Genomic DNA, 27,988 nt, shown 5'->3' on the forward strand with positions numbered 1-27,988 from the left:
GATTTACTGCACAAAGAGTGAGTCCATGCAACGTATTATGTGACTTGTTTAGCACATGTTCACTCCTGAACTTATTTAGGCTTGTTATTACAAAGGGGTTGAGTACTTATTGACTCAAGATATTTCAGCTTCATTTTTGTAATTCATGAATTAGTAAACATGTCTAAAAACACAAATCCACTTTGACATTATGGGAAATTGTGTGTAAACCAGTGAGTGACACAAAATGTTCCACAAAATGTGGAAAAAGTCAAGAGGTGTGGATTCTTTCTGAAGGCACTATATGTGTTTATAGTGCCCCATCAATTTAAAATATATTGTGGACAGATTGGAGTGACAGCTAGTCTTGAACCTTAAATGGTTTTCCCCATATCCTTTTGGTCTGTTTTGCACTGTAGTTGCTGCCAGTTTGGAAGCGTTTGCTAAAGCCTCTAGAAGTGCAAGTGACATAAAACACCAAATATTCATGATGTAATGTGTAAATACTTTACCTACCTAGCCAACCTGCTTGCACCAATCCCTTGTAAGTACATAAAAATATTGTGAAATACAAACCCCTCCCCTCAATGAATTTCATTCATTCATCCATTTATTCATTCCGATTATTGTAGCATTTGCTTTTTTACAATATAATACAGTCATTTTTACGGTATTGTACTGTGTGTCATTACACAGAATTTGCCACAGAGCTGCCTGTAAATGACTGTCTAATTCATGGTAATCCCTTTACGGTGCATCTGTTGGGTGTCAGACATGATTAATCTACAGAAAGCTAAATGAGTTTATTATTCAACAGAAAAAAACTGGAATAAAGCTGGTATTTTCTGCCCTCTATCTTTCTCCTGTTTATGTACTCACCCACATACATTTGCATATATCCTACTGACTGACTCTGCCAGGCTGGTGTGTTTGTGTGTGTGTGTGAGAGAGAGAGCGAGAGAGAGTGAAAATGAATTAAAGATGCAATACATAACTTTTTGGGGACCCACAAAATTCACATAGAAATTTGACTTGAAGAGCTGTCATTCTCATTGAAAGCAAGTCTAAGAAGCATTAGATCTGCTCTATGTGCAATATTTATATTCTTCCCGTTTTTAAGTTTTGTTTTGTTTTTACTCTTTTACTGTCGGTTTTGTACACCAGCTTCAAACAGCTAAAAATACAATATTATTGTATATGGAAAAAATATTTCACCGCGGTTTAGATGGTACAATGCTTCTCTACACTATACGTGCTTGTTTTGTCATAAACTGAAAATAGGTGAACTATTAGAATTTTAGCAACCAGGAAATAGCAGACACATTTCTGCATAGTGCATCTTTAATATTAATGGTTGGGTGGATACATTAATTAATTAATTAAATATTTGACATTCTTCTTTCGGCTTCTAAAGAATTTACTCACTGAGCCATTACAGTCAAATAAGGTATATCATTTCATATGCAATGGCAAAATGCAAAAAGAAAAATGATTCAATGTGGGAAACCCTTGATTTGAAATGGCAAGAATATGACAGATCTCACACCTGATGCGCCATACGCACACTTGGATAAACACAGCCACGGGCTGTATCACATAACGTCAAAACATGATACAGTAATGCAGAAACAGGCACCCCTGTTGTAACTGTACACCTACTGTGGACTTTTGGGGTAGAAAGGCAGCGTGACATGGCTAAGATCATGGATGTCGAATGCGGTGGGTTCGGCAGATATCGCCTGTCTCTTAGTTCGTTGGTGCTCGTGCAGCTCGGTCTGTTTGACGACCTGTTGCGTGGCGGGTTTGATAACGGACCGGTATTTATCCAGTTCGTTCTGTAGTTTTTGTATCAGTTCATCTTTTTGGTCAAGCTCCAGTTCTAGCTCATCAATGAGCGTGTCCCGCTGCCGCAGCTCCTCAATCTTCTCCTGAAGCGCGTATTGGAGGTCGCGCAAGGTACCCATGTTAATCCCAGACGCCAAGGGAACTTCAGAAAACTTTATCCAAAGCTATCCAGTTAATACTGTAGCCTATTCCTTCTCCTCTTCTACCCTGACTGAAAGCTGTATCCCGCATCAACAGCTTTAAACATATATCCTCCCTCCAGTCCTTGATTTCCAAACGACTTGCTCTCCGTTGATGACAGAGTTTGAATATTTAAATAGGCAAATACATTGGATGAGGCGACACTGAAGGTGAACCACCGAGAGCACCGCAGTCTGGAAATGTAAAGTTTGTCTTTATATGTCTAGATGAGAGTGTCAGTGGTCAGGCAGGCTGGTCCTCCCCGAGTGCGTCAAACTGCGACCTGGAGAGAGCGCAAGGCGAGAAGGGCGCCTACAGGAATCCGAGGTACAATGCAGCCTGTGCGCACATGAGTGAATCTTGTGAGAACAACATTTACAGGGGAACTGGACCAGTCTTTGGCTAAGGTAAATTGTCATTGAAATACATACATAGTGGGGGAAGTAGGGGTGCTGAGGGTGCTGCAGCCCCCCCTGAAAAAATCAGAATCCCCCAAAATATTAATAAAAAAGTCATTTATTAGTGGACTGCTATAGCCATCTGTAGTGCAGGCAAAAACTTTTTTTCAAGGTCACCCTCCCATCACATTTCCCATCATCAATCATGAATGATAATTATTCAAGTTGTACCTGTGAAACGTCTCCATGCCAACCATTTGATCTCAATCATTTTCATGGGAATATGAATGTAGACCTTCTTGAGTTATGTACAGTGTTGTTTCAAAGTACCATGATGTTTAGAACTATGTACAGTGTGCTAATTTTAGAGCAAATACAGTTAACAAACTGTAGAATAACTTGTGTTTTGTTTCAATCAAAGCACATACACTGAGTGTACAAAACATCAACAAGAATGAGTAGAAGAGAGACTGCTTAAAGTAGAGAATTCTGCACATGAGCAGAAGCTTCGAACCTTTAGCTGTCGGAAAAAGGGTTCCAGAGAACTCGGATCGGCTGCCACTCCAAAAGATGTAGCGTTATTACAATATTGCTAATATGCTATATATAAATAAGTATGTGGACACCCCTTCAAATGACTGGATTCGGCTATTTCAACCACACCCATTGCTGACAGGTATATAAAATAAAGCACAGAGCCATGCAATCTCCAAAGACAAACTATTGCAGTGCAATGGCCTTACTGAAAAGCTCACTGACGTTCAACGTGGCACCGCCATTGGATGCCACCTTTCCAACAAGTCAGTTTGTAAAATTGCTGCCCTGCTAGAGCTGCTAAAGTCAACTGTAAATGCTGTTTTTGTGGAAATGTCTTGGAGCAACAACGGCCCAGCCGTGAAGTGGTCAGCCACACAAGCTCACAGAATGGGACCGCCGAATGCTTAAGTGTGTTCTCGGGTTACAACTTCATGTGTCCTCGGTTACAACACTCACTACCGAGTTCCAATCTGCCTCTGGAAGCAACATCAGCACAATAACTGTTAGTCAGGAGCTTCATGAAATGGGTTTCCATGGCCAAGCAACCACACACAAGCCTGCAATGCCAAGCATCGGCTGGAGTGGTGTAAAGCTCACTGCCATTGGACTCTGGAGCAGTGGAAACACGTTCTCTGGAGTGATGAATCAAGCTTCACCATCTGGCAGTCCGACAGACGAATCTGGGATTGGTGGATGCCAGGAGAACGCTACCTGCCCGAATGCATAGTGCCAACAGTAAAGTTTGGTGGAGGAGGAATAATGGTCTGGGGCTGTTTTTCATGGATCGGGCTAGGCCCCTTAGTTCCAGTAAGGGTAAATCTTAACGCTACAGCATACGTTCTAGACCATTCTGTGCTTCCAACTTTGTTGCAACAATTTGGGGAAGGCCCTTTCCTGTTTCAGCATGACAATGCCCCCGTGCACAAAGCGAGGTGCATACAGAAATGGTTGGTCAAGAATGGTGATTGGCCTCCACAGAGCCCTGACCTCAACCCCATCGAACACCTTTGGGATGAATTGGAAGGCCGACTGCGAGCCAGGCTTAATCGCCCAGCATCAGTGCCCAACCTCAGTAATGCTCTTGTGGCTGAATGGAAGCAAATCCCAGTGGCAATATTCCAACATCTGGTGGAAAGCCTTTCCAGAAAAGTGGAGGCTGTTATAGCAGCAAAGGGGGGACCATCTCCATATTAATGCCTGTGGTTGTGGAATGAGTTGTTCGATCAGCAGGTGTCCACATACTTTTGGTCATGTAGTGTACCGTTTTAAGTCCTTTCAGATGTCTGATGCACGAGGGGTCAAAAAGCTATAGAAGTCTTGATTCATTTACACCATATCAAGGCAGAGGGATGGAGGGAGATAATGAGGATGATGATGGTGACCTGAGTGGGAGGTAACTGTATCCCTCTGGTGAGGTAATGACCAGCACCTTCCTTATCTAATCTGCAGTCTTCGCTCTGAGCTGCGGTGTCCGCTTGTGTTATGTAATTAATGCATCTAAAACACACTGAACTTCATTAGACCTTATGCTCACTGGTCTCATCCAGAATACGTTACATCACTGATGAAGGAAAATACAGATGAGGGTTTATGTTAAATCAAAATGCAGGGATGTGTTATATTGTAAAATCAAAGGACGGTAGTCACTAGATGGTCATGTCAGAAACGCCATTGTAATTTCGTCACTAATGACAAACAAGTAGCCTACATTAGCTTTTTATTCTTAAATTAGTGGTAAGGTCAAAGTTAAGGTCAAGGTTGGGGTTAATGGTTAGAATCTTATTTGTGGTTAGAAAGAGATGGAGCTCTGATCATTCCACCATGGCCAGTCACCAGACAGTATGATGACCTGAAAAAAAGATCAAAGCTGCCCTCTTGTGGTTGTAAGTGATACCAGTGACTGAGCAGTTGGGGAGAATATCTGACAGCTCATGGAATGTCTGGTGCACACACACTTTTGTTCAATGAAACTCAGAAACCAATGATCTAGAGAAATCCCATTATTGGATCCTAACCATGCTGAACTGTAATATATATCTTAATAATATTATTTATAATATTTTATTAATAATAATAATAATAATAATATATAATAATAAATGCTTTTGGCGGCTTACAGTCATGCGTGCATACATTTGACATACGGGTGGTCGTGGGAATCAAACCCACTATACTGGCTTTGCAAGCGCCATGCTCTACAAACTAAGCTATTGAGGACCACAAACCGTGATCACACACCACAAACTGTATCTGAAGGATCCTTCTCCATGTTTTCGAAAGGTCTAGATAGAAGAGTTTGTGCTGCCCAACCATTCAACAGCTGTTTTTACCATGTTATTATGTGCTATGACAATGCTATTACAACTCTATTATCACACTGTAAGACTGGCTATGATACGGTGACAGAGATATATCATATTGGCTGTAATAGTGTGGCGATGAGAGTTGGCTTGAAGATCAAGAGCCTGAACCTTTTAGTGGGTGCTTCAGGGACAACAAAGTTTAAACAACTCGGACATAATATATGATATGGTAAAACAATAATGCTTATCACTTATGCAAAGGAACAGTTTAAGTGCCAAATTTATCCTCGTTTCCCTTTTAGCTTCAGATGTCATTTGTGAGGAAATAAAGTATTAGTGTAAACAAAATACTTTACTGAAGACCATATTACACAAACCTACAGACCTACACATTCAGGATCTTAATTTGATCACCCTGTTGCAGGATAACTTTTCGGAAACTTTCCAGGAAATGTAAAACTTGTAGTGTATTTGAAGTTTGAAAAGGCTTCTGAAGTTTGTCATTTCCACTTTGAAATTCCAGACTTGATTTTCCCTTACGAAAAATGTATTAACCCCTACAAAAATGTCCAATAATTATAATCCACACAATAATTCACATTTCTTGTGGCTGCAGGATTATTTTCCTGCTGTAGCAAACTGGCTCAAATTAAGATCCTACAACTGTATGAGGCATTCTAGGTACAGGAATTTTTCCTGGCCAAGTAATATGACCAGGAAAACATGCCCTGCATCCCAATACTTCCCTTTACGGAAAAAAAAGACTGGAATAAGAAGTATAGTGGATGAACACTCAGTCTAACCCATGCTTAAACCAATGCTTTTATATTTGTAGGGAGTAGGGCACTGATCACATCAACTCCTGGCCCTAGGAATTATTTGCATCTTCTGGATGGCTGCTGTTTTGCAAACTCTGACCCAACTTTGGTATTTTGTCATTTATTTCTACTCTATTTTCACGAAATGTATCCGTTATTGTTTCTTACAAACGACAAGAACTCTTGAACATCAGATCGGCAGTGACTTACCCCCAATTCCTGCTTCTACTTCGATTCATCTGCCCTGGACTCTCTGTAATTTCAACCCAATTTCCGGGCTACCCATGAGGAAGAACCGGTGTTACAGAGGCAAGAGAGGGGGATCCTGATGAGATTAAGGCAAAGGGAAAACCGGCCACCTCTTCCCTCCATTCTACTGGATAATGTACAGTCACTAGATAATAAGATGGATGACCTCCGATCGCGGATTGGCTACAAATGGGATTCTCGGAACTGCAATATTCTTTGCTTTTCAAAAACCTGGCTCTCGGACCAGATAACCCCATGGCTATCCAACTCGATGGATTCTCCATTCACCGGGTGGATAGGACAGTGAAGTCAGGGAAATCGAGAGGGGAGGGGTTTGCCTCTTCATCAACTCTAAGTGGTGTGCTAATTCCAGTGCGGTGGAAGTGTCAACCCACTGTTCACCCGTCTTGGAATACCTGATGGTCAAATGCCGACCCTTCTATCTCCCGAGGGAGTTTTCAGCTGTTATAGTGACTGCTGTATACAGGACAATAAAAAGAACAAGCTGGCGCTTAACAAACTACATAAGGCTATAAACAAGCAGGAAAACCTATACCCAGAGGCTGCCTTTCTGGTTGCCGCGATAGTAATTTGGCGATCACTAAGACATGTGATGCCCTATCTTCCATCAACACGTCTCCAATGCCACAAGCAGCGATAAAGTCCTAGACCACTGCTATTGTGCATGAAGCAAACTTCACAATGAAGCATTAGGTACACCTCTACTCCACAATGATGGTCAATAGGTCAACTTTCAGCAACCAGATAAGTAGATAATAAGCAAGCATACAAGGCCCTCCCTTGTCCGCCATTCGGTAAATCAGATCATTACTGCATACTTTGACTTCCTGTTTACAAGCTGAAGCTGAACCAGAAAGTATCCACTATTCGCTCAGTTGAGAAATGGTCGCCAGAATCAGAGGTTATGCTACAGGACTGCTTTGCTAGCGTTGATTGGAATATGTTTTTTGGGACATTGGAAATGAATCAGAAATGTACCCATGGTGAGGGTTTGCTGCTTCTCCAATCAAAATCCCTGGATTAACACTGAGGTTGATGCTAAACTAAAGAACAGGTCTACCGCACACAGAGCTTTGTCCTCGCCAAGTGATATGCTACAGCAAAAGACTGAAATAAGTACAAGAAGGCCTGCTATTTCCTTTCCAGAGTCATCAAATGAGCAAAAGGACAATATAGGAATTAGGTGGAATCATATTGCACAGGCTCCAACACCCAGCGCATGTGGCAGGGGCTACAGCCCATTAAGGATTATAAAGGAAGACCCAACCATGATCTGCCTAACGATGCCTCTCTACCAGACAAATTCAATGCATTTTATGCACGTTTTGACAAAAACACCATCGAGACAGGTGTGAGGGCTGTCACCGACCCAGAGGATTGGGTAATGTCGCTCTCTGAGGCTGAAGTGAGAGGGTCTTTAATTAGGTCAACACCCGCAAGGACGTGGGCCCGAAAGGTATTCCAAGGTGCATTCTCAGAGCATGGGCAAAACAGCTGGAAGGCATATTCACAATCATTTTCAACCTCTCCTTGTCCCAGTCTATAATCCCCACACGTTTTAAGATGACCAAAATCATTCCTGTTCCTAAGAACTCTGAGGCTTCAAGCCACTATGACTACCACCCTGTAGCAGTCACTTCTGTAATCATGAAGTGCTTTGAAAGGCTTGTTAGGGCACACATTAACTCCACCATCTCAGCCACCCTAGACCCACTCCAATTAGCATACCGCCTCAACAGATCCATAGACGACGTAATCTCGATTGCTCTCCACACTGCCCTCACCGACCTAGATAAGAGGAATACCTTGTGAGAATGCTGTTCATTGACTACAACTCAATGTTCAACACCATTGTCCCCTCCAAGATTGTCACCGAGCTTAGGACACTGGGTCTGAACACATTGCTCTGCAACTGGATCCCAACGGGCCGACCCCAGAGGGTGAGGGTAGGCAGCATCCTTAACACAGGGGTGTGTGCTTAGTCCCCTCCACTTCCTCTTCACCCACAACTGTGTGGCCACGCACGACTCCAACACCATTATCAAGTTCACTGACGACACGACGGTGGTAGGCCTGGTCACCGATGACGATGAGTCAGCCTACAGGGAGGAGGTCAGTAACCTGGTAGTGTGGTGCTGGACCAATAACGTCTCCCTCAACGTTAGCAAGACCAAGGAGCTGATCGTGGGCTACAGGAAACAGGGTGGGCGAGCACGTCCCCATCCACATCGACTGGGAGGCAGTGGAGCAGGTAGACAGCTTCAAATTTCTCTGTGTCCAAATTACTAAAGACTTAAAAGGATCTAAACACACACGCACAGCTGTGAAGAAGGTGTGACAGTGTCTCTTCCCCCTCAGGAGGTTGAAAAGGTTTGGCACGGGCCCTCAAATCCTTAAAAGGTTCTATAGCTGTACCATTGAAAGCATATTGACTGGCTGCACCACTGCTTCGTTTGGCAATAGCACCGCCCTCGATTGCATGGTGCAGACAGCCAAGAACATCACTGGGGCCAAGCTCCCTGACATCCAGGACCTCTATATCAGGCGGTGTGAAAAGAAGGCCCGGAAAGACTCATCAAAGTCTTCAACCACCCAAGCCATTGACTATTTTCTCTGCTGCTGCATGGCAAGCGGTACAGGTGCATCAAGTCTGACACCAACAGGCTCTTGAACAGCTTCTATCACCAAACAATACGACTGATAAATAGCTAACAAATTAGCTACATAGACTATCTGTACACCTTGCATCTTTAATGACCTCTTATTTTATTATGCACACTCACAGGGCCCTACACACCCAAACACTCCATCATTTGTTCACATATAATATGCACATGCATTTATACTCACTCTACACACCCGCACACCCAGTCACATACAAGCTGCTGCTACTCTTTTTATCATATATCCTGTTGCCTAGTCACCTTACCCCTCTACATACAGTGCATTCGGAAAGTATTCAGACCCCTTGACTTTTTCCACATTTTGTTACATTACAACCTTATTCTACAATGGATTTTTAAATAAATCCTCATCAATCTACACACAATACCCCATAAAGGCAAAGAGAAAATAGGTTTTAGAAAATGTTTGAAAATATATTCAAAATAAAAAACAGAAATACCTTATGTACTTAAGTATTCAGACCCTTTGCTATGAGACTTGAAATTGAGCTCAGGTACATCCTGTTTCCATTGATCATCCTTGAGATGTTTCTACAACTTGATTGGTCATGATTTGGAAAGGCACACACCTGTCTATATAAGGTCCCACAGTTGACAATGAATGTCAGAGCAAAAACCAAGCCATGAGGTTGAAGGAATTGTCTGTAGAGCTCAGAGACAGGATTGTTTCGAGGCCTAGATCTGGGGAAGGGTACCAAAAAATGTCTGCAGTACTGAAGGTCACCAGGAACACAGTGACTTCCATCATTCTTAAATGGGAGAAGTTCGGAACCATCAAGACTCTACTTAGAGTTGGCCGCCCGGCCAAACTGAGCAATCGGGGGGAAGGGCCTTGGTCAGGGAGGTGACCAAGAACCCAATGGTCACTCAGACAGAGCTCCAGAGTTCCTCTATGGAGATGGAAGAACCTTCCAGAAGGACAACCATCTCCTCAGCACTCCACCAATCAGGCCTTTATGGTAGAGTGGCCAGACGGAAGCCAAAAGGCACCTAAAGGACTCAGACCGAAGAGAAACAACATTCTCTCGTCTGATGAAACCAAGATTGAACTCTTTAGCCTGAATTCCAAGCGTCACGTATGTAGGAAGCCTTGCACCATCCCTACGGGGAAGCATGGTGATGGAAGCATCATGCTGTGGGGATGTTTTTCAGTGGCAGGGACTGTGAGACTATCAGGGTCAAGGGAAAGATGAACGGAGCAAGGTACAGAAAGATCCTTGATGAAAACCTGCTCCACGCTGAGGTCTGTCCAACGCTGGTCCGACCAAGCTGACTCCACCCTCCAAGACTGCTTCCATCACGTGGACTGGGACATGTTTCGTATTGCGTCAGATAACAACATTGACGAATACGCTGATTCGGTGTGCGAGTTCATTAGAATGTGCGTTGAAGATGTCGTTCCCATAGCAACGATTAAAACATTCCCTAACCAGAAACCGTGGATTGATGGCAGCATTCGCGTGAAACTGAAAGCGCGAACCACTGCTTTTAATCAGGGCAAGGTGTCTGGTAACATGACTGAATACAAACAGTGCAGCTATTCCCTCCGTAAGGCTATCAAACAAGCTAAGCGTCAGTACAGAGACAAAGTAGAATCTCAATTCAACGGCTCAGACACAAGAGGCATGTGGCAGGGTCTACAGTCAATCACGGACTTCAGGAAGAAATCCAGCCCAGTCACGGACCAGGATGTCTTGCTCCCAGGCAGACTAAATAACTTTTTTGCCCGCTTTGAGGACAATACAGTGCCACTGACACGGCCTGCAACGGAAACATGCGGTCTCTCCTTCACTGCAGCCGAGGTGAGTAAAACATTAAAACGTGTTAACCCTCGCAAGGCTGCAGGCCTAGACGGCATCCCCAGCCGCGCCCTCAGAGCATGCGCAGACCAGCTGGCTGGTGTGTTTACGGACATATTCAATCAATCCCTATACCAGTCTGCTGTTCCCACATGCTTCAAGAGGGCCACCATTGTTCCAGTTCCCAAGAAAGCTAAGGTAACTGAGCTAAACGACTACCGCCCCGTAGCACTCACTTCCATCATCATGAAGTGCTTTGAGAGACTAGTCAAGGACCATATCACCTCCACCCTACCTGACACCCTAGACCCATTCCAATTTGCTTACCGCCCAAATAGGTCCACAGACGATGTAATCTCAACCACACTGCACACTGCCCTAACCCATCTGGACAAGAGAAATACCTATGTGAGAATGCTGTTCATCGACTACAGCTCGGCATTCAACACCATAGTACCCTCCAAGCTCGTCATCAAGCTCGAGACCCTGGGTCTCGACCCCGCCCTTTGCAACTGGGTACTGGACTTCCTGACGGGCCGCCCCCAGGTGGTGAGGGTTGGTAACAACATCTCCTGCCCGCTGATCCTCAACACTGGGGCCCCACAAGGGTGCGTTCTGAGCCCTCTCCTGTACTCCCTGTTCACCAACGACTGCGTGGCCACGCACGCCTCCAACTCAATCATCAAGTTTGCGGACGACACAACAGTGGTAGGCTTGATTACCAACAACGACGAGACGGCCTACAGGGAGGAGGTGAGGGCCCTCGGAGTGTGGTGTCAGGAAAATAACATCACACTCAACGTCAATAAAACTAAGGAGATGATTGTGGACTTCAGAAAACAGCAGAGGGAGCACCCCCCTATCCACATTGATGGAACAGTAGTGGAGAGAGTAGCAAGTTAAGTTCCTCGGCATACACATCACAGACAAACTGAATTGGTCCACTCACACAGACAGCATCGTGAAGAAGGCGCAGCAGCGCCTCTTCAACCTCAGGAGGCTGAAGAAATTTGGCTTGTCACCAAAAGCACTCACAAGCTTCTACAGATGCACAATCGAGAGCATCCTGGCGGGCTGTATCACCGCCTGGTACGGCAACTGCTCCGGCTTCAACCGTAAGGCTCTCCAGAGGGTAGTGAGGTCTGCACAACGCATCATCGGGGGCAAACTACCTGCCCTCCAGGACACCTACACCACCCGATGTTACAGGAAGGCCATAAAGATCATCAAGGACATCAACCACCCGAGCCACTGCCTGTTCACCCCGCTATCATACAGAAGGCGAGGTCAGTACAGGTGCATCAAAGCTGGGACCGAGAGACTGAAAAACAGCTTCTATCTCAAGGCCATCAGACTGTTAAACAGCCACCACTAACATTGAGTGGCTGCTGCCAACACACTGACACTGACTCAACTCCAGCCACTTTAATAATGGGAATTGATGGGAAATGATGTAAATATATCACTAGCCACTTTAAACAATGCTACCTTATATAATGTTACTTACCCTACATTATTCACCTCATATGCATACCTATATACTGTACTCTATATCATCGACTGCATCCTTATGTAATACATGTATCACTAGCCACTTTAACTATGCCACTTTGTTTACATACTCATCTCATATGTATATACTGTACTCGATACCATCTACTGTATCTTGCCTATGCTGCTCTGTACCATCACTCATTCATATATCCTTATGTACATATTCTTTATCCCCTTACACTGTGTATAAGACAGTAGTTTAGGAATTGTTAGTTAGATTACTTGTTGGTTATTACTGCATTGTCGGAACTAGAAGCACAAGCATTTCGCTACACTCGCATTAACATCTGCTAACCATGTGTATGTGACAAATAAAATTTGATTTGATTTATTTGATTTTCCAGAGCACTCAGGAACACTGGGGGGAAGGTTCACCTTCCAACAGGACAACAACCCTAACCACACAGCCAAGACAGCACAGGAGTGACTTCGGGACAAGTCTCTGCATGTCCTTGAGTAGCCCAACCAGAGCCAAGACTTGAACCTGATCGAACCTCTCTGGAGAGATCTGAAAAAAGCTGTGCAGCAATGTTCCCATCCAACCTGACAGATCTTGAGAGCATCTGCAGAGAAGAATGGGAGAAACTCCCCAAATACAGGCGTGCCAAGCTTGTAGCATCATACACTAGAAGACTCAGGACGATAATCACTGCCAGATGTGCTTCAACAAAGTACTGAGTAAAGGTCTGAATACTTATGCAAATGTTATATTGCAGTTTTTTTTTTTTTGCTAAAATGTCTAAAAACTTGTGCATGAAGCAAACTTGACAATGAAGCATTAGGTACACCTCTACTCCGCAATGACGGTCAATAGGTCAACTTTCAGCAACCAGATAAGTACAGAGCCTTGCGAAAGTATTCGGCCCCCTTGAACTTTACGACCTTTTGCCACATTTCAGGCTTCAAACCTAAAGATATAAAACTGTATTTTTTTGTGAAGAATCAACAAAGAGGGGGACACAATCATGAAGTGGAACGACATTTATTGGATATTGCAAACTTTTTTAACAAATCAAAAACTGAAAAATTGGGCGTGCAAAATTATTCAGCCCCTTTACTTTCACTGCAGCAAACTCTCTCCAGAAGTTCAGTGAGGATCTCTTAATGATCCAATGTTGACCTAAATGACTAATGATGATAAATACAATCCACCTGTGTGTAATCAAGTCTCCGTATAAATGCACCTGCACTGTGATAGTCTCAGAGGTCCGTTAAAAGCGCAGAGCATCATGAAGAACAAGGAACACACCAGGCAGGTCTGAGATACTGTTGTGAAGAAGTTTAAAGCCGGATTTGGATACAAAAATATTTCCCAAGCTTTAAACATCCCAAGGAGCAATGTGCAAGCGATAATATTGAAATGGAAGGAGTATCAGACCACTGCAAATCTACCAAGACCTGGCCATCCCTCTAAACTTTCAGCTCATACAAGGAGAAGACTGATCAGAGATGCAGCCAAGAGGCCCATGATCACTCTGGATGAACTGCAGAGATCTACAGCTGAGGTGGGAGACTCTGTCCATAGGACAACAATCAGTCGTATATTGCACAAATCTGGCCTTTATGGAAGAGTGGCAAGAAGAAAGCCATTTCTTAAAGATATCCATAAAAAGTGTCATTTAAAGTTTGCCACAAGCTACCTGGGAAACACACCAAACATGTGGAAGAAGGTGCTCTGGTCAGATGAAACCAAAATGGAACTTTTTGGCAACAATGCAAAACGTTATGTTTGGCGTAAAAGCAACACAGCTCATAACCCTGAACACACCATCCCCACTGTCAAACATGGTGGTGGCAGCATCATGGTTTGGGCCTGATTTTCTTCAGCAGGGACAGGGAAGATGGTTAAAATTGATGGGAAGATGGATGGAGCCAAATACAGGACCATTCTGGAAGAAAACCTGATGGAGTCTGCAAAAGACCTGAGACTGGGACGGAGATTTGTCTTCCAACAAGACAATGATCCAAAACATAAAGCAAAATCTACAATGGAATGGTTCAAAAATAAACATATCCAGGTGTTAGAATGGCCAAGTCAAAGTCCAGACCTGAATCCAATCGAGAATCTGTGGAAAGAACTGAAAACTGCTGTTCACAAATGCTCTCCATCCAACCTCACTGAGCTCGAGCTGTTTTGCAAGGAGGAATGGGAAAGAATTTCAGTCTCACGATGTGCAAAACTGATAGAGACATACCCCAAGCGACTTACAGCTGTAATCGCAGCAAAAGGTGGCGCTACAAAGTATTAACTTAAAGGGGCTGAATAATTTTGCACGCCCAATTTTTCAGTTTTTGATTTGTTAAAAAAGTTTGAAATATCCAATAAATGTCATTCCACTTCATGATTGTGTCCCACTTGTTGTTGATTCTTCACAAAAAAATACAGTTTTATATATTTATGTTTGAAGCCTGAAATGTGGCAAAAGGTCGCAAAGTTCAAGGGGGCCGAATACTTTCGCAAGGCACTGTAGATAATAACCTAAATGGCAGCTGACAATACTCCTTCTGGCTACATCTAGAAGTTTCATCCACATACTTTATGGCCAAATTTGCATTACACATTAAACATGTGTTTCTCCCTTTGATTTTCCTCCTCTCATCCCCTCCTTTCCCCTCCATCCCTCCCAGCTTTGCAACCTCCCTATGCCCTTCAAACCAACTCTGTGTCGGAAACAGGCTTTAAATTTCATCTCCCCTTACTTCCAGCTCAGCCCTTTCCTATGGCGATCAATAGGAACAGGATCCATTGCTCCAGGCTCTGTAATCCGATGATGGCTGGTGCCAGGTTCTGACACTAATAGAGGTCACTCTGTCTCAGAGTCTCGGACCCCTAGCAGAGCCACGAGCAGGTAGACAAAGTCAGATCCGTTAAATAACAACACACATCCCATCCTCTAACCAGGAATTAAGACATGCCATCCTTTTCATCAGCTAACTGTGGCCTTGGACCACTACTGTATCAGCAACCCTGAAGGTATTCTTCTTAACAGAAGAGAACAAATACCAGAAGACTTTAAAATAATTATTTTTCACTTTCATGGCATTACTCTTTATGGATAATGACATTGTCTTCTGACAGATGGCGTCATGCTAAAGTGACACATGTTTCCAGGAGCCAGCTGCCTTGCAAACTGTGGAAAAATCTACATTTTGTTCATCAGCATGACACTAGTTCCTAACTTCTGAAAATCACTGAGCTTTCCCATTGATCGCTATGGAACACCAGCAGACCTAAAGGCCTGAAGACATTTGTTATCAAAACATTATTAATAAACATTTCTTTATTATTCTTATTTTTTCAGAAGGATCATTATGGCCTGACAGAGCACTGTATAATTCATCAACACTCATGTCATCTTCTTGTCATTTAGTTCTTTCAGAGCAATTTGTTTGTGTAAAAATGTAAATTCCTTTTATCTGGTTACCTGGCAGTCAGTTTATATTGGCCTTTTATTGCTTGTGCAGTGGGTTCTGTTTCCAATCTAATCCAGACCCACATAATGATTAGTATTTGATAACTGTAGGCAGATAATAACCCAAATCTAGTCTTGAGTTTCAGTAATGTAAATTAACCATGACAAGAGACAGTGCAAAATTGTCTCGCCACAAATTAGCTCATGTTAACACAATTTGGCTCTGTAATTTCACTGTGCACATCATGTTGGCATTGAGTCGTTCCATGTCATTTCAGCAAGCCATAACACCCACCCAATCTCAGATTGTTCTAAAATAATTTAGGTAGTTAGAAACAGGTAAGATAGGCATTACTGAAACATTATTTTGTTGAAATGTAATTTCATCTCTTAGAAATTAAGCTAATTAAGTGCATCTAAATTGGCCATTTTAATGTATAGCAGTCAGATAATATTCAATAAATATAGTACCCAAAATCCGATCTGGACCAAACTTCTTCCTACAAATGAACACATGAGAAATCAAATGAAATGGTCAAAACATTTTTACCTGTTCAGAGATATTAGTCATTGAAGTCACTTGCATTATTTACCATATATTAGTGTGAATGTACCAGGTTTTGACCACTAGATGCAGCGGTTCCTACTATACTGCCACATTCTTTCATACATTCTGCTTATTTATTGAGTTTATTTTTAGATAATAATAATCAAACAATAATAATTTATTTAACTTGTTTAACGCTTTTCAATTCCTTCAATTAAATAATATCAAAGTGCATAAAAAAACACATTTAAATTGAGATGGTACAGATGGAGATTGAATGTCTCTATTTGGCTTGGGATGAAAGGCTGGGAGTTGAGGCAGTTTGGATTGGAAAGGCAGTGTAGCTTCATGAGAGGGGGCATCGATGGTACAACCAGAGAGAAACAAAGACAGTCTGACAAACAGTTCACAACGTCTGCTTCTCTAATAGTCAGTTCCTCTATAGGACCCACTCCTCTGTAGGTTCTGGTCCTCCATTGCTGAACATGTGGCACCCACCAGGGTGATGCCACGGCTGCTGTAAAGCGCACAAATAAACACCACATCTTGCCAGTGGTCAAGAACAGTCCCTGAGCCTCTTCTGCCATCTCTAGAAACAGCATGCAGTACTTGTTGTAATTCTTCCCGGCAGATTAAACAACAGAGCCAGTGATGCATTATTTGAATCAAAACAGCCAGCCAGCTATAAGCCAAAAACACTGTATATACTTTCCAATCACAATTCTGCAACTCGAAAAGGCAAGATCACGAGATGTAAGTGATCAACCCCCAGAGCAGTCAAACTCCAAAACATCTATAGAAAAAAATGCTACCAACATCCGATAGATCATAACATTTTCTTTGCTTTTGTTGATGATGAAAATAAATTGCGTGGCCATCATTACAATTCAAGCAAGTTCTCCATGAAAACAATTCAGTTTGTCCTTCTCTTAGAAACCTAATTCTTCAACCCCAACTTCCCTTGAATAGTCCAACACATAGAAGATCTCTGAGATTGGGGGGATTATCATAATGTATGAAGAATTTTTCTACAAGCCCAAAACTTTGATGGAGAAATGGGCTAGGGGGTCAAATGTGGCAACAACCCTAAAAAAATAAAAAAAATATCATAAACCATTGCATGGCAGTCATATGTTTTTCAATACAATTCTTAGAAAGCAGCTCCATCTATAGTGTGATTAGTGACATTTACTATTAAACCCAACCCAGCCCAATACCATTACCGTTGCAAAACAATATACAGTGTGCGTTTGGGACTGTTGCCATTTGAAGAGCATTATAGGCCATAACATTGAAACCATTAGAACTGCGGTAACTTAAGGGTTTGCTTGTTCACCGTGAATGATCTAGCACACACAAAGAGGCCGTGGACACAGATGAAGCATAAGAGAAGGAAAAACTGAATTGCTTTTATGGAAGACTGGTATGAATTGTCGGCAGAAGCTACTGGTTTTCTATCCAAAGTTGGAAAGGAAATGTTGTGATCTAAATAATAAACGCAAGAGACCAGCAAAATGTATAAAAGAGTGTGGCAGTATAGCAGGAAAAGCGGCATCTAGTGGTCAAAATCGAGTACTTTCACACTAATTCATGGTAAATAATGCAAGCAACTTGAATGACACATTTCTTTGAATGACAAATAACCTTCACCAGATTCACGGGAAATAAATTACATACAGTTTCAGTCAAAAGTTTGAACACACCTACACATTCAAGGGTTTTTCTTTATTTTTACTATTTTCTACATTGTAGAATAATAGTGAAGACATCAACGCTCTTAAATAACACATGTGGAATCATGTAGTAACCAAAAAAGTGTTATTCAAATTAAAATATATATTTTTTAATTTTACCTTTATTTAACTAGGCAAGTCAGTTAAGAACAATTTCTTATTTTCAATGACGGCCTAGGAACAGTGGGTTAACTGTCTGTTCAGGGGCAGAATGACAGATTTGTACCTTGTCAGCTCGGGGATTTGAACATGAAGTCCAACGCTCTAACCACTAGGCTACCCTGCCGCCCCCTATTCAAAGTAGCCACCATTGAATGACAGCCACCATTGTTGACAGATTTGCACAGTCTTGGCATTCTCTCAACCAGCTTCAGCTGGAATGCTTTGCCAACAGTCTTGAAGGAATTCCCACATATGCTGAGCACTTGTTGGCTGCTTTTCCTTAACTCTGCGGTCCAACTCATCCCAAACCATCTCAATTGGGTTGAGGTCGGGGGATTTTGGAGGCCAGGTCATCAGGTCATCTGATGCAGCACACAGCCTGGAGATGTGTTGGGACATTGTCCTGTTGAAAAACAAATGATAGTCCCACTAAGCACTAACCAGATTGGATGGCATATCACTGCAGAATGCTGTGATAGCCTTGCTGGTTAAGTGTGCCTTGAATTCTAAATAAATCACAGACAGTGTCACCAGCAAATCACCCCCACACCATCACACCTCCTCCTCCATGCGTAACGGTAGGAATCACACATGCGGAGATCATCCGTTCACCTACTCTGCGATCACAAAGAAACAGTGGTTCAGAACCAAAAATAACAAATTTCCACCGGTCTAATGTTCATTGCTCGTATTTTTTGGCCCAAGCAAGTCTATTCTTCTTATTGGTGTCCTTTAGTAAGGGTTTCTATGCAGCAATTCAACCATGAAGGCCTGATTCACTCAGTTTCCTCTGAACAGTTGATGTTGAGATGTGTCTGTTACTTGAACTCTGTGAAGCATTTATTTGGGCTGCAATTTCTGAGGCTGGTAACTCCAACGAACTTACATTACATTACATTTACATTTACATTTAAGTCATTTAGCAGACGCTCTTATCCAGAGCGACTTACAAATTGGTGAATTCACCTTCTGACATCCAGTGGAACAGCCACTTTACAATAGTGCATCTAAATCATTAAGGGGGGGGGGGGGGGTGGTGAGAAGGATTACTTATCCTATCCTAGGTATTCCTTGAAGAGGTGGGGTTTCAGGTGTCTCCGGAAGGTGGTGATTGACTCCGCTGTCCTGGCGTCGTGAGGGAGTTTGTTCCACCATTGGGGGGCCAGAGCAGCGAACAGTTTTGACTGGGCTGAGCGGGAACTGTACTTCCTCAATGGTAGGGAGGCGAGCAGGCCAGAGGTGGATGAACGCAGTGCCCTTGCTTGGGTGTAGGGCCTGATCAGAGCCTGGAGGTACTGCGGTGCCGTTCCCCTCACAGCTCCGTAGGCAAGCACCATGGTCTTGTAGCGGATGCGAGCTTCAACTGGAAGCCAGTGGAGAGAGCGGAGGAGCGGGGTGACGTGAGAGAACTTGGGAAGGTTGAACACCAGACGGGCTGCGGCGTTCTGGATGAGTTGTAGGGGTTTAATGGCACAGGCAGGGAGCCCAGCCAACAGCGAGTTGCAGTAATCCAGACGGGAGATGACAAGTGCCTGGATTAGGACCTGCGCCGCTTCCTGTGTGAGGCAGGGTCGTGCTCTGCGGATGTTGTAGAGCATGAACTTACCCTCTGCAGCAGAGGTCAATCTGGGTCTTCCTTTCCTGTGGCGGTCCTCATGAGAGCCAGTTTCATCATAGCGCTTCATGGTTTTTGCAACTGCACTTGAAGAAACTTTCAAACTTCTTGAATTTTTCCGGATTGACTGACCTTCATGTCTTAAAGGAATGTGAGCGTTTAGTCACGGTAATTAGTCTTCTCCAAGTTCTGATGATGCTGATCGTCATTAGTACCCCACCAAACTAACTAACTGCCTGGTACTCAGCACTCTGTTAATCAAACACTTCATGAGAGCCCATGAGCTCATATTGCACACTACTTACAGGCTATGCAATTGCGTGAGAAACCTCAATTAAAAGAAGAGGACCCCATCAGCTTTCTACAGGATAGGTCTACTATATTTATTTCTTAACTTTCCTACTATTAAACACATTGCTTGTCTTTAAAACAGGACTATAGCCTACCTGGCCAACTTCGCCAAATTTGTGATGATTCAACAAAAGTGCATTCGCGCCAGGGTATATGCAGCAGTTTGGGCCGCCTGGCTCGTTGCGAACTGTATGAAGACCATTTCTTCCTAACAAAAAACGTAATTAATTTGCCAGAATTTTACGTGATTATGACATAACATTGAAGGTTGTGCAATGTAACATCAATATTTAGACATAGGGTTGCCACCCTTTCGGTTCCGTATTGTTTTCAAAATTATAGGTTCTGGATTTGACCATATTAATGACCTAAGGCTTGTATTTCTGTGTGTTATTATACTATAATTAAGTGTATGATTTGATATTTGATAGAGTGATAGTAGGCAGCAGCAGGCTGATAAGCATTCATTCAAACATAACTTTCCTGCATTTGCCAGCAGCTCTTTGCAATGCTTGAAGCACAGAGCTGTTTATGACTTCAAGCCAATCAACTCCCGAGATTAGGCTGGCAATACTATAGTGCCTATAAGAACATTCAATAGTCAAAGGTATATCAAATACAAATGGGATAGAGAGAAATAGTCCTATATTTCCTATAATAACTACAACCTAAAACCTCTTAACTGGGAATATTGAAGACTCGTGTTAAAAGGAACCACCAGCTTTCATATGTTCTCATGTTCTGAGCAAAAAACTTAAACGTTAGCTTTTTTGGCACATATTGCACTTTTACTTTCTTCTCCAACACAGTGTTTTTGCATTATTTCAAATTGCATTATTCAAATTGAACATGTTTCATTATTTATTTGAGACTAAATTGATTTGATTTATGTATTATGTTAAGTTAAAATAAAAGTGTTCATTCAGTATTGTTGTAATTGTCATTATTACAAATATATATATATATGAAAATTGGCCGATTACTCGGTATCAGCTTTTTTTGGTCCTCCGATAATCGGTATCGGTATTTCCGTTGAAAAATGTTTTCATTAAACTTTTTTTTAAATCATTCAAAATCTAAACCTATAGCCCAAAGCCTTGTATCACAACTAAAGTTACATAAATAACTCTAAATGAAGCATATAGGAGTACCTGTTTCTTTGTTAGCCGCTCAACACAGAAATGTCGCATGTGCGCACTCCCTCAAATCATTTGGAGAAAATATCCTTTCTATTTTATTCAGCTGTGTTTAACTGTATTCTTAACACTATAAAATAATATAAAACAATGTCACGGAATTCTAAGCAAATCTTGTCTGTTAAATTATCTAGTGTAGCCCACAGCCATCTGGCATAGCCGGTTCAGGGCCTAACATAAGGACAACTCAGAGTATGCTATACTGTGCTTCTGCAATTGACTACATTTTATTCATATCATGTTTCTTTAGACCTGTCTAAAATAAATCATGGATTTATTGTGACGGTGTAGACTACATTACATGGATGTATTAGACTATTATTTAAATGTTCCAAAGGTCTGCCTCAAAGGCTTGTAGGCCATGTGTGGAAGCCAGGCGATGCTAAATGTGTTTATGTTCATTAACGGTCAATTACCGTGAGACTGGCAGTTATTTGCTTGAAAATCACCGGCTGACAAAATTTCATGACAGCCACAACCCTAGGTGGGGGGTGCACGGGTGGCTTTTTGACGACAACAACAACAACAAATCCTTATGTCTTACTCATTGGTAGTAAGAAGTCTGGTCCAAATTGGATATTTTTGACCTCTATTTGTTAAATATTAGCTGGATCCTATAAATTAAAATGGCTAGTTTGGGTGCAATCAATGAACTTAATTTCTCAGAGATCTAATTCAATTTCAACAAAATATTTCATGGATTCAATTTGATCTGTTATTAACTACAGAAGCAATTTCAGAACAATCTGTAATGGTGGGTTTCAAAATCCTCTTTCTTGTGCTTTTTGAAGTGGAACGACCCTATTACAAGCCATTTGTCCTGATTAACTTGTATTACTGTACTGAGGATATGTGATGTGTGTGTCTGTTTGTGTGCATGCGTGCGTGCGTGCGTGCGTGCATGCGTGTGTGTCAATATCACAGGAACAACCTTCAGAGAGTAAAAAGGAAATGACAGTGAAATCCACAGTGAAGCAGACTTTATGAATGAGCTTGTGTTGTTCAGGAAGCCTATAAAATAACAGAAAACTAATGTAGGTGCTATTTGTGCATGACTGTGGTATGTTGACTTGCCCTTGTTAAATGGTCATGAATATACTCAAATATTTTTGATCAATACTTTATCTGAAGTGTATGCTTAGTAACTTCTTAGGCCGGATATCATTGAATCAATCTGATTAGGCCTACAGAAGAGGCCTTCATCCCATTCTAAAATAACAGATCGGTATCCATTAATTTCCTCTGTGTTTCCTATCAGGATGTACAATTTCACAGTCAGTTACCAGACCAAGGGAGTCGGTACTTCAAAGAATGAACCCTAATATTTTAGAACATCAAACACTGAAGCTACAAAGGCGCAAAGCAAGGTGATGAGGAGAGCATATTGTGTTATCTATTGGAGTATTTAAGGGATAGTTCACCCAAATTTCAAAATGAAATTGGTTTCCTTACCCTGTAGGCAGCCTATGGACAAGGTATGACAGTAATCCATGCACTGGTTTTATTTCCCTGGTACTGTTTCCAAATGCAAATGTTTAAGAATTTTTGGCACAAATCCCATTCAGGTCATGGGACCAATATTATAATTTTTTATGTCTAAGCCAGCCGAAAGTATCTCAGATGTATTGTGAAGCTCAACAAAGTCCCTTATTATAGAAATCAGTTTTAACATATATTAATTAAAAATATATATAAATAATTGCATTTTATATTAATAATGATATTTTATATCAAAAAGTATTTATCAATATCAAAAATGTAAATTGTTTATATAACATTTTCAATTGTCAATATGAATTATTCAAATGTTTTATATCTATAATTTAATTATTGATATCAATAATGTATTTATAGCAAACATTTTATTATAATGACCTTTTTATTTTATTTATTTAACCTTTATTTAACTAGGAAAGTCAGTTAAGAAGAAATTGTTATTTACAATGACGGCCTACCGCGGCCAAACCCGGACGAAGCTCGGCCAATTGTACGCCGTCCTATGGCCCGATGTGATACAGTCTGGATTCAAACCAGGGACTGGTTCATGGGGCTGGATTACATTTGCATGCTCCTACAAAGTCACTGTCTACAAAACCCTTGCAGTCTTCCCATTTTGCTACCTTAAAATTAAATCAAAACATGCATTACATTTGATATTTTTCCTTAAAATTAAATCAAAACATTTATTGAATTTTATAATTTTCCTGCTGTTGTACACAACCTACTCCACATTTTCAAAGTGAAAGAAAAATTATAGAACATTTTCCAAATTTATTGAAAATAATAAACTAAGATGTCTTGATTGCATATGTTTCCATACCCCAGAGTTAATAATTGGTGGAAGCACTTTTGGTAGCCATAACAGCTGTGAATAATTTTGAATAACATTATACCAGCTTTGCACAACTCTTAGGCAACATATATGCATCGTTTTTTTTCAAAATTGCTCAGTAAATTTGGTTGGGAATCACTGCAATATTCAATGATTGTCACTGATTTTCAATCAGATTAAGGTCAGGACTGAGACTACTAGACCATTCAGGAACACCCAACACCTCTTGGAAAGTCATTCTGGTTTGTCTGACATTAGAATTTGTGTAAATGTTTAGCTGAAAAATGATAATTATTATATCAATAATTCGAATTATTGATATCGATTATAAACCTTTTGATATCAAAACTTCTAATTATTGACATAACATTTAAATTACTAATATAAAAACGATTTCTCAATTGAATCCTATGGGGATCTATTGAAATTAAAAATGCAATTATTGATTTGAAAAATTCGAATTATTGATATTGAAATTCCATTATTGATATAAAAAAATACAGTTATTGATATAAAAAAATCTAATGAATATATGTTAATACGGCTTTCCATACACCAATAGATGATTTCAACATGATTAACTAAAAATTATAATATCGGTCCCATGGCTTGAATGGGATTTGTGCCAATGCTAAATTGGATTTGTGCCACAATTGTATTCTGAAACAGTGCCAGGGAAAATAAACCAAACAATATATTTATGTAATACCTTGTCAATACACTGCTTACAGGGTAAGGTAACTGATGCCATTTGTCATTTGGGTGAACTATCCCTTTAAATATTCTCAGACGTGCACTTCGGGCGCTCAGCATCCAGCTACTAAAACCAATAATGCATCGTGGTTCCTCCACTCTACCTCCCGTGGGAATGCAAAGATGGATCGGATCAATCATAAACTTCTCTCGGAAGCCTACCTTGGCGCTACGCCATCCGCCCCAAGAATGAACGCGCTCGCGCTACCCCATTCACGGAAGCGCGTCTCCATCTCCACAGTAGGAGGGCTCAGCCCTGTTGTGATTGTGAATGATTGACATCCAATGGGCTGACATCACACTCATGTCTACCTATCTGTTTCAAATAGGCTAGTCTAAATGCAACCCGTACCATTAGGCTACATTTGTTCAGTTTTTTCTAAAAAGCATCAATTGCACACGATGGATAAACATACTAGTTTTGCGGTATATAAACCCTAAATTAATCGACACCAACAACAACCACTTTATAATCTCTTACCAGTCGGACTTGACATATTTCCGAAAGGCTTGTCTCGACAGGTCTTGGTAGTTTTGAGGCTCCGCCGAGATGCCTTGCGCCCGAGTCCTGGTTCTCGGTCCTATAAGTTGAGCGCTGGGCAATACGGACTGACATTTGTGCAGTTTCCTCTTCAATTCTTGGATCTCGTCCTCCCTGTCCGCCAGACGCCTCTCCAAGTCCCGTATCCTGTCCTCCTTCAACATTAAAATCTTGGCAAAGTCCTCTTCCAGGTCGCTCATGATGAAATCTGCGGAGACTTCACTTGTTTCCCCTCGAAAAACACAATTCCGATATTGACGGTCAGAATTCCGTTGTTTACAATGGGATAAACGAGGCTCCGCCGTGCGTATTGAGAAGGATCCCTTTGTAATCCACGTGTTTTATTTCGAAAGGTGCTGAGAGGAGGGGATTTAAATCGGTGTTTAAAACAGTCGAGCCGGCGGTTGATAAATCCAAGAAGCACTGGTCCACATACAGAGACCCTGACCCTCCAGGGAAGTTGGGAACTATTGATGATCCTTCATTGACAAACCAATTAGAGCAGCCCTTCCTCTTTGGGGACGCAGGCCGTCATGCTGCAGAGAAACTCGGTGTGCGCTCCAGACTGTAACGGCGACTCTGCATCACTGACTGCCCCAACACAGCCTAGAGATTTTTTTGCGTTGTCAAATTCTCACCGTTACAATCACCAACACAAAGCTTCTGGAACGCCCTTTGATCCAAGAGGCTGACCCAGCCTAGTGAAACTCGATCTGGCTAGGGATCTGATTTACAAGGTTGCGAGATTAGAGTGCTAGTTTGGGCATCCCCAAAAACACCCACCCTGCCGTTTTGTTATTAGACTAGCCTATATGCAACTCCTTTAGGCAATAACAACCCATGCAATTACTTTAGACATGGAATTTGTGGTTCCATACAAGACAATTTCATTATTCAATCAAACATTTAGAGTCCCTCCAACCGAACACAATGTTTTATAGAATAAACTGTAATATGTAAACTGTAAGCAGCACATCACTGTCACAATCCTTGGTGGTCTGTTGCAGAGTAGTACCCCAGCAAACATGATGTGGGCCCAATGTAGGCTACAATATTGGCCTCACTAGGCTTCCAACATTTGGCAAATCCAATGTGCCTTTGCTCATCAGCCTCACATTGGCCCCCAAGTCATTGGCCCAGTGTAACCCAGTGTGGGCAGCCCATATCAGCCAGCCCTCACTTTGCCTAAAATAAGCCCATATTTTCCCAGCAAACATGCCCATATTGCCACGATATGGGCCCAATGCAGGTTAAAACACTGGACCCATGTAGGCTGCCCACATTGGGCCGATATGTCTTTGCGCATCAGCTCCCCATTGGCCCCAAGGACAGCACTCACAAGACCTGAAATTAGTATTGGAAATCGAGACTTTCTGAAGGCTTTGGCGCTTTCACCAAATTGTTCGGAAAAACGGTTAATTACTCGGAGCTTCATTATCTGTTCACAATGCAGATTAGTGACATCTAATGGGCAGCAATACATAGCAGCGTGTGATTATCATATGGACATGTTTTTCTGCTCTGTTTTCAGCAAATCCCCATGGGGCAGCGGTAAGTCAATTCCGTTAGCAGCGTTTTATACTATGGTATTGTTGAAAACTTGTTTCTTATTGGCTTGAAGGGCATTATAGGGTGTGCATTATTTCAAATCAAATCAAATCAAATTTTATTTGTCACATACACATGGTTAGCAGATGTTAATGCGAGTGTAGCGAAATGCTTGTGCTTCTAGTTCCGACAATGCAGTAATAACCAACAAGTAATCTAACTAACAATTCCTAATCTACTGTCTTATACACAGTGTAAGGGGATAAAGAATATGTACATAAGGATATATGAATGAGTGATGGTACAGAGCAGCATAGGCAAGATACAGTAGATGGTATCGAGTACAGTATATACATGTGAGATGAGTATGTAAACAAAGTGGCATAGTTAAAGTGGCTAGTGATACATGTATTACATAAGGATGCAGTCGATGATATAGAGTACAGTATATAGGTATGCATATGAGATGAATAATGTAGGGTAAGTAACATTATATAAGGTAGCATTGTTTAAAGTGGCTAGTGATATATTTACAACATTTCCCATCAATTCCCATTATTAAAGTGGCTGGAGTTGAGTCAGTGTCAGTGTGTTGGCAGCAGCCCCTCAATGTTAGTGGTGGCTGTTTAACAGTCTGATGGCCTTGAGATAGAAGCTGTTTTTCAGTCTCTCGGTCCCAGCTTTGATGCACCTGTACTGACCTCGCCTTCTGGATGATAGCGGGGTGAACAGGCAGTGGCTCGGGTGGTAGATGTCCTTGATGATCTTTATGGCCTTCCTGTAACATCGGGTGGTGTAGGTGTCCTGGAGGGCAGGTAGTTTGCCCCCGATGATGCGTTGTGCAGACCTCACTACCCTCTGGAGAGCCTTACGGTTGAGGGCGGAGCAGTTGACTATTTTTCAAAAACGGAATCTATGGCATTATTTAGGATGCTTAAGACAGAAGCTTATGCTATACTAAATGTTCACTGGGTGGTTCGAGCAGAGTATGACCAAACATTTATTTTTACTGCTCTAATGACGTTGGTAACCAGTTTATAATAACAATAAGGCACCTTGGGGGTTTGCGGTGTATATGGCCAATATACCACGGCTAAGGGCTGTATCTAGGCACTCATGCGGAAGAACAACCCTTAGCAGTGGTATATTGGCCATACACCACACCCCCTCTTGCCTTATTGCTTAAATATCACACAGTATATTGGCACATTAGAATCTAATGGCTAAAGTTAATTCTTACATGTTTTGTTTGAGCTGCTTTTTAAAGCAAATGTTGAATTGAAAAAATTATGGGTATTGTTGAATTTGATATTCATAATGGCGAGCTAGGACTGATGGTTTGGTTAGCTAAACACAGCAACTACTGTAGCTATCTAGTGACCTTGCTAGCTAGTTCAGTGGATGTTGAAAACATTCCTACCAGCAAATTA

At 41.8% G+C, this 27,988-nt stretch overlaps 1 protein-coding gene across 2 annotated transcripts in view; it reads right to left on the bottom strand.

The window, feature by feature from the left end:
• Nucleotides 1–25,601, bottom strand: part of LOC135511026 (cGMP-dependent protein kinase 1-like) — a 142,698-nt gene extending 117,097 nt beyond the window's left edge. The window contains exon 1 of one of the 2 annotated variants that reach the window (XM_064932484.1): nucleotides 24,951–25,601. In XM_064932484.1, the coding sequence (XP_064788556.1) occupies nucleotides 24,951–25,210 (260 nt within the window). In that variant the 5' untranslated portion in view covers nucleotides 25,211–25,601. Of the gene's footprint in view, nucleotides 1–1,638; nucleotides 2,271–24,950 lie in introns of those variants that run through there. The other variant, XM_064932483.1, reaches the window with a different exon arrangement.
• Between the last annotated feature and the right edge of the window lie 2,387 nt (nucleotides 25,602–27,988).

Source organism: Oncorhynchus masou, chromosome 23 (genome assembly GCF_036934945.1).
Source record: "Oncorhynchus masou masou isolate Uvic2021 chromosome 23, UVic_Omas_1.1, whole genome shotgun sequence".
NCBI lineage: Eukaryota > Metazoa > Chordata > Actinopteri > Salmoniformes > Salmonidae > Oncorhynchus > Oncorhynchus masou.